At 44.5% G+C, this 8221-nt stretch overlaps 2 protein-coding genes across 2 annotated transcripts in view; both read left to right on the top strand.

Moving 5' to 3' along the window:
• Positions 1–216: 216 nt before the first annotated feature.
• On the top strand, positions 217–2056 carry LOC140995768 (uncharacterized). Its single transcript, XM_073465851.1, has 2 exons — positions 217–440; positions 541–2056. Exons 1-2 carry the CDS (start codon positions 251–253, stop codon positions 1491–1493), a joined length of 1143 nt encoding a protein of 380 aa, XP_073321952.1. The 5' UTR covers positions 217–250; the 3' UTR covers positions 1494–2056.
• A 286-nt stretch (positions 2057–2342) lies between these two features.
• LOC140995764 (uncharacterized) overlaps positions 2343–8221 on the top strand; it is a 7617-nt gene continuing 1738 nt past the window's right edge. Inside the window, exons 1-2 of the mRNA XM_073465846.1 lie at positions 2343–2633; positions 5039–8221. The exon at positions 5039–8221 is cut by the window's right edge and continues 1738 nt beyond it. Of these exons, the coding sequence (XP_073321947.1) occupies positions 2444–2633; positions 5039–6396 (1548 nt within the window). The 5' untranslated portion in view covers positions 2343–2443 and the 3' untranslated portion in view covers positions 6397–8221. The remainder of the gene's footprint in view (positions 2634–5038) is intronic.

Here is an 8221-nt window from a genome sequence, read left to right as displayed (position 1 = left end):
CTGAATAATCTAATAGTTTTTACCAATATATAGTTTTTGAGTGTTCAGTTTTCAGCTGTAGTCAGATGTATTTGAAAGATTTGAATAAAATGTCTTCAGTCGGAAGCGGAACGAAAAGCCGCCGCACTTCCGCTGTCGGACGTTGACGGCGTGACACCAGCGGAAGTAAACAGTAGCAGCTAGCAGCATCAGCTGCTGAGTGATGGATGAGTGAGGACGGTGCTGGAGTCAGAGCGCAGCTGGGGACCGGATGTGTAATGAAACAACAATGAGTCCAGTTGAGAGTTTGAGGGAGTTTGTCAGCGAGCGACTCACTGCTGCTGCTGAGGAAATATTCAGAGTGTTCAACACAACTATCGTCCAGTACGAGGAGGAGATCGACCGGCAGCGCAGACTGCTGGATATCTGCTGGAAACCACAGGTCCAGTTACACAGGATAGGTCAGTACCGCTCCACTGTTTAACTTCTGTTCTGTTCATGTTCTGGTATTAACAGTAATCAACAGTAATATCTGATTACTTCTGTCCTCTGCCCCTCCAGAGCTCCCACAGCAACATGTCTGTAAGGAGGAGGAGGTTCTGGCTGGTTCTGACCAGCAGCTCTGTGACCAGGAGAGGAACTCCAGTCTGGACCAAGAAGAACCAGAACCTCCAGAGATTAAAGAGGAACAGGAGGAACTCTGCACCAGTCGGGAGGGAGAGCAGCTTGTACTGAAGGTGGAGACGGATACCGTCATGTTGACTCCTAATTATGAGGAAAGTGACCACAGTGAAGCAGAACCAGAACCAGAAAGTGACCACCAGCTCCTCTCTAACAACTGTCATGTAGCTGAGAGCCAAGATCAGAAAGGAGGCGGACATGGAGATCCAGGATCAGCTGGAGGTGCAGAACCAGAACAAAAGGAAAGACGTCACAGAAGCAAAAGTCTCAGTGATGATGTAAAAAACTCAAACTCAGAGATTTACCATCTTCCTCACCAAGACAAAAAGTCTTTTGGATGTGACACATGTGGAAAGACTTTTCAGTACAAGTCCAAATTGAAAACACACCAAAGAACCCACACAGGTGAGAAGCCATTTACTTGCAACACCTGTGGAAAAAGATTTAGTCAGACATCGATACTGACCGCTCACATAAGAACCCACACAGGGGAGAAGCCGTATTCTTGTGAAACCTGTGGCAAAAATTTCAGATTCAGCAACGTCTTGAAAGTCCACATGAGAACTCACACAGGTGAGAAGCCGTACCTCTGCATCACCTGCGGGAAAAGATTCATTGAAATGCCAAAATTGAAAAGGCACATGAGAATCCACACAGGTGAGAAGCCGTTTACATGCGACACATGTGGGAAAGATTTCAGCTTTCACAGCGACTTAACGGTCCACATGAGAACACACACAGGTGAGAGGCCGTATTCCTGCAACACCTGTGGGAAAGATTTTAGATTTAGTGGTGCTTTGAAGAAGCACATGAGAGCACACACAAAGCTGTAACTTTGCAAAACCAGCAGGAAAGATCCGTCTCATTTAACAAGACGTGAGAACTCATACAGACGAGTAGCCTGAGGTGATTCAGTTCTGATGTTTCATGGTCAGAACACACACGAAGTGAAAAAATGAAACAGGAGAAACAACGAGCTGAAACTCCAGGAAACGCGTTCACCTGCTGAATGAAACCTACTTTTGCAGCAGCTGCATCTCTGCAACTGAATGTAAACTGCTTCCTGTTGAGAAGAGGTCACAGTGTGTTCCTGTGATGGAGAACATCAAGTTTAGCTGCACTTCTATTACTCATGTCGCTGTTAGCAACAATATTTCTCTGAAACAATCATCATCTAACTGCTCCACAGTGATTGTTCACAGATGGTCAACCAGCTGTGGTGAAGTTAAGATGGGTCCAGCTCTCATGTTCAAATCATTGTATTAATGTTTAATAACTGTTTCAGTATCTTCACGCTGACTTGCACGTTTGTGAAAATCCTGACTAAAATATAGTGAATTGGTCTCATGTATCAGTTATTTGTGTTTTTCTTTTAAATAAATATGTTTGTGTTAAATATTGGTTAATCTGTCAGTGGCCTTCATGCAACAAAACAGTCAGTTCAAAGTAAATGTACATCCCGACTGACACTAAACTTTATTCATTAACTTCATTGGGGGAAAAAAATCATACATACAATCAAGTATTTCACCAGAGAAGCTAAAGTACTTCTAAATGTAATTGCACGAAATAAAAATTGGGGGGTATTATATTCAAAATGTATAAATAATCTAATTGTTTTTATACCAACAACGAAAAGCGGAACGAAAAGCCGCCGCACTTCCGCTGTCGGACGTTGACAGCGTGACACCAGCGGAAGTAAACAGTAGCAGCTAGCAGCATCAGCTGCTGAGTGATGGATGAGTGAGGACGGTGCTGGAGTCAGAGCGCAGCTGGGGACCGGATGTGTAATGAAACAACAATGAGTCCAGTTGAGAGTTTGAGGGAGTTTGTCAGCGAGCGACTCACTGCTGCTGCTGAGGAAATATTCAGAGTGTTCAACACAACTATCGTCCAGTACGAGGAGGAGATCGACCGGCAGCGCAGACTGCTGGATATCTGCTGGAAACCACAGGTCCAGTTACACAGGATAGGTCAGTACCGCTCCACTGTTTAACGACACTGATACCAGCCTGAGGCTTGTAGTGTAACACCCGACATGTGCGCTCCCTCCCGGGCCACCCGGTCCTCCTGCTGTCCGCTTCTCTTCCTCTGTTCTCGCCGGACGGGGATGACGACCCGGTACCGGTCTAAAACCTCTCTGAGAGCTAACTGAGCTAACTGAGCTAGCTGTTAAATGCCCCGGTCCGCTCCAACACGACGGGGCCCCCGGTGTCCCATGAAAAACGTGACCGACACCGTCCCCCACCTGCTGAGTCCGCAGCCACCGACTCACCTGCTGAGTCCTGTGGCTAGTGATGACGTCAGCTCCGGTGGGGCCCAGGTGTCCCCGGTGCTGCCTCCTAACGCGGCTACACATCAGCTGCAGCTGCCGTCCATCACAGGACAGACAGGTGCCTTCACAGACCGTCTGTAACTGAACTGTCACCTTCATCCATCAGCTCGCACTCTAATTACTCACGTGGTTAACAATGACGTCATGGATAAACAATCATTTAAACTCCACAATCAACCAGAGTCTCTGTCAGTCCCAGTTCAGAGCCCGGCAGCACCTGCATCCTTTCAGTCCACATTAACGGCTGAAAACATGTTGACTGGTTCTGGACCAGACGTGACCTGCACCCCGACATAAAGGCTGTTAAACGACTTACTAAAAACTTCATTCAGCATATTGCTTTTAATTCTGACTGATATCCACCTCAGCACCACCCAGCTCCAGAAACCTCTCCTGTCCCTAATACTGAGCTTCTCTCTGGGTCCTGCTGAACTCTTCCACCAGCATCAGGGTCACATTAGACCGTGACACCTACAGAACCAGCTGCTCTGCTGATCCTACGATAAGAGCACAAACTGGGTCTGCGTTCCTCTCACTCGTGAGATCCTTTTATTATCCCAACCCTGAACCGGTCCGCCAACGTCGAGCGTTCCACCCGTAATGTGGGTCTGATCTTTGATAAGGTTGTACAATCCTCAACTAAGGAACTTTGCAAAAGTTAGAAACTTTCTGTCTCGAGCCGACCTTGAAAAACTCATCCATGCGTTCATTCATCATGCCTGGATTATTGTAACTTCCTGTATACAGGCTCAGCCAAAAGCCCGTCGCCCGTCTCCAGCTCGTTCAGAACTCGGCTGCCAGACCTCCTGTCCTTGCAACCCCACTGGCTACCTGTTAAATATAGAATTGATTTTAAAATTTTACTAATTACTTTTCAAGCCCTACATGGTCTTGCTCCTGCTGACATCATAGATTTACTTGTGCCGTATGGGCCCAGCTCTGCCTGCGTCCTCAGGCGGGATCCTAACTGCTCCTACAGCCTCATCACAGACAGAAACAGGGCGTTTATCATCAGAGCCCCACAGCTGTGAAACTCCCTACCTGAGGAACTGAGGTCGGCAAACTCAGTGTCCTCTTTAAATCACTTCTCAAAACACACTTTCAGGAAGGCCTTTTTACAGTAAAACGTCTACTTCTCTCCTTCTTCTATCACTTATTTTACCCTTTTTTTGTTTATTTTTTCTTCATACACTTTTTTATCAGGTCTTATTTTCTGTTTTTATTTATGTTTTTGTGGCTTATGTGTATTATTTTATCTTGTTCTGAAAAGCACTCTGTAACTGTGTTTTTGAAAAGTTCTATACAAATAAAGTTTTTTTTTTCAGTAACAGGTTACTTTTATAAAAACTAACTAAATAACAGATTACTTCAATTACGCAGAACTAACGCGTTACGATACTTGTTACAACAAAAAAGTAATCCGACTGCTCTGATGGATTATTTTTCAACAGTGCTCCCTGGGATTTATTTAGCATTTTTCTTCTGAATGAGAACAAGTCAAGTTTTCTTTCTCTTTACTGAACAGTAAAGTTTTTAAAACTGTTCTGTCCCTTCGTTAGTGAAGTAGATGTTCCTGTAATGTATTTCTATGAAGTGTATTGTGTACAGTTGCTTGAAGATGTGGTCAAAGTTTTATTGTTCATATTAGTAAAAGCATCATGTTGGTAAACTTTGTATTTATTTAGAGATAGTACAGTCTGTTGAAAATGTAATTACATTGACAAGTATTTTTTAGTGCATTTGGCATTGGAAAGTAACTTAATTTATTTAACTGAACTTAAATATACTTGACTTAAGTATAATTAATATATACTGTGTATATAATGTATTTAAAGTGTGCTATTTTATACTAAGAGTGGTTCTTGGAGTATACTGATGGTAAATTACTAATGAACTGATATCCTACTGAAAGTGTTCATGGGACAAATTTATTCGAGCATTTCAGCACTCGTGCACGCTTATATAGTACTCACTAATACACCAAGACATGGGATCTTGTTACATCACAGTAATATCTTATTACTTTGTTCTCTGTCCCTCCAGAGCTCCCACAGCAACATGTCTGTAAGGAGGAGGAGGTTCTGGCTGGTTCTGACCAGCAGCTCTGTGACCAGGAGAGGAACTCCAGTCTGGACCAAGAGGACCCAGAACCTCCAGAGATTAAAGAGGAACAGGAGGAACTCTGCACCAGTCTGGAGGGAGAGCAGCTTGTACTGAAGGTTGAGTCGGATACCTTTATGTTAACTCCTAATTATGAGGAAAGTGACCACAGTGAAGCAGAACCAGAAAGTGACCACCAGCTCCTCTCTAACAACTGTCATGTAGCTGAGAGCCAAGATCAGAAAGGAGGCGGACATGGAGATCCAGGATCAGCTGGAGATGCAGAGCACCAAAGAAGCAAAAGTCTCAGTGATGATGCAAACAACTCTAAATTGTCAGAGATTAACTACGATACTCACCCAGGTAAAAAGTCTGTCATATGTGGCATATGTGGAAAGGCTTTTAAGTATAAGTCCAAATTGAATACGCACCTGAGGAGCCACACAGGTGAGAAGCCATATTCTTGCAACACCTGTGGAAAAAGATTCAGTCAGACATCGATATTGACCGCCCATATAAGAATCCACACTGGTGAGAAGCCGTATTCTTGTGAAATATGTAGGGAAGATTTCAGATTTAGCAGTGGCTTGAAAGTCCACATGAGAACCCACACAGGTGAGAAGCCGTACCCCTGCAACATATGTGGGAAAAGATTCAGTCAGGCATCAGATATGAAAAATCATGCAAGGACCCATACAGGTGAGAGGCAGTACTCCTGCGACACCTGTGGTAAAACTTTCAGCCATGCAAAGGTGTTGAGCGCCCATATTAGAATCCACACAGGTGAGAAGCCATATTCTTGCAAAACCTGTGGGAGAGATTTTACATTCAGCAGCGCCTTGAAAGTCCACATGAGAAGAACCCATACAGGTGAGCGGCCGTATGTTTGCAAGACCTGCGGGAAAAGATTCATTGACATGTCAAAATTGCAAGTACACTTGAGAACCCACACAGGTGAGAGGCCGTACGTTTGCAAGACCTGTGGGAAAAGTTTCATCGAAATGTCAAGATTGAATGTCCACATGAGAATCCACACAGGCGAGAAGCCACACATTTGCAAGGTTTGCGGGGAAAGTTTCATCGAAATGTCAAAATTGAAAGTCCACATGAGAGTCCACACAGGTGAGAAGCCGTTTACATGCAAAACTTGTGGGAAAGATTTCAGGTTTAGTGGTGACTTAACAGTCCACATGAGAAGAACCCACACAGGTGAGAAGCCATACCTTTGCAAAACCTGCGGGAAAAGATTCTATGATTCGTCTCATTTGGCGAGACATATGAGAACACATGCAGGGAAGTAGCCTTGTATTTGCAAATATGTGAGAGATGATTCAGATCTAGTGTTTCATGGACAAAACACATGAGAACTCAGAGAACCCACTAACCCTTGACACACACCACCTACCAAGACACTGCTACACACCAAGTACAGCTCCCTCATGGCCTCCCCTGTGGCAGTGGCCTACCACAACAATGCGCCCTGCGACGCAACCAAAACTGCTATGGAGTGACCCTAAGAGTGTGACAATGGGCTCAAGGTGTCAGCCTGGCCTCAAAATTCCCCAGATCACAATCTAATCAAGCAACTGTTGGATGTGCTGGACCAAGTCCAATCTGGGGAGGCCCTGTTTTGCAAGTTGCAGGACTCAAAGGAGGGCATCATACCCTCCAAGGACCCTCTCAAAAACCTTTCCATGGGCATGCCCTCCATGAATTGATCCTGGCATCTTAAAGGATGCCTTTCATGGATCTATCCTGGCCTCTCAAAGGATTTACATTTACATTTAGGGCATTTAGCAGACGCTTTTGTCCAAAGAGACTTACAATAAGTACATTTGTCACAAGAAAGAAACCACAACATATCACCGTCGATAAAGTAAGAATGAAAAAATAGAAAACATTTTCAAGCCCTCATCTGAGCAAAGTAGCTGCTATTTAAGGATGCCCTCTATGGACTGATCCTCTGAGTCCTCCAGCTTGCAAGGTAGGGCCTCCCTAGATTGGACTTGTTCTGGAACATCCGACAGGTGGGATTTGGCCAGGTGGATACCTTGAGCACTTTCCCATATTCTGTATTGTCCTGCAAGGAACCCACAGCCAGCGAGGAATGCCATTGCCATGAGGGGGGTTGCTCGGACAGCAGAGGTGTTTGGATGGATGGTTCGTGCAATGTAATGAGATGCCCGATGTCACCTCTTAGTCTGATGTTTAGGCTGATCAGTGTAGACAACATTTTTATCACCAGATTATTCACTTGAATCATACTTGTGAATAAAGGGATAGCTTCCATTTCACAAAAAAATACACAGCAGTGAATAGCTACTTGCTACAGCAAACTCAACAGTTAGCTTGTTGTAGCAGTCCTGAAGAGCTGTCAAGCTAACGGCCAGGATGGATTTGGACCTGGGGCACAGCAATGGCAGGACAACGCCAGGGAGCTGATGGAAAGCTCTGCTCAGATGTCTGGGCTGGACCCACTGCGAGACTCACCCGGGACTGGATCCCAGTAAGGCCGATGGACTGTTGCACGGGCTGCAATGCATGGAGGATCTTCACTTTACATTTCTACTTTAGACATTTAAAAAAGCTCAAGCAATCGCCTGGATGGAACCATATTTAGGTATAATAATAATTTAATTTTCCATGGCCATTTAATTTATATTCCAATGGTAGCAATGCACTTTATCAGAAGACTTTGACTGATCACCGTCCAGCTCCTCTCATGAAAGAGGCAGAATGGATATCTACAACTTGCTGGACAATGATTTTAATGGGAAAGACTGGGCGAACGGCAACTTTAAGGTGCAGGAGGACACCTAACATCTAACTGCAGCTGGTGCCATTGAGGGTGAGTGGTTAAAGTAAACATGTGACAGTTTGAACAGTTTGTTTTTTCAGTTAAACACGCCTGTGTTTTCTTTTGCTGTCACTCAGTTGCCAGTTTATGAGGTACACCTGGCTAAATCTTATGCAGCTCAATACGACAGCTGTGCAATAATTCCCATTGACTTGTATTTGTCATCCTGAGAGTTTCTATAATGTTCTCTCCATCCAATTTGTGTCAGTGAGGGTGTACTTAGCAATATTAGCAACCCCTATAAACCATAAAAATAATCAGGCTATGCT

This window comes from Pagrus major, chromosome 5, assembly GCF_040436345.1.
Source record: "Pagrus major chromosome 5, Pma_NU_1.0".
Lineage (NCBI taxonomy): Eukaryota > Metazoa > Chordata > Actinopteri > Spariformes > Sparidae > Pagrus > Pagrus major.
The sequence above is the reverse complement of the archived record's forward strand: the minus strand, read 5'-3'. Positions and strand labels throughout refer to the sequence as shown.

What these genes read in the sequence shown, in the direction of transcription:
- LOC140995768 (XM_073465851.1), top strand. Translation starts at nt 251, where the DNA reads ATGTGTAATGAAACAACAATGAGTCCAGTTGAGAGTTTGAGGGAGTTT. An exon ending in GGTCCAGTTACACAGGATAG is followed by an intron (nt 441 to 540) that starts GTCAGTACCGCT and finishes CTGCCCCTCCAG; the next exon opens with AGCTCCCACAGCAACATGTC.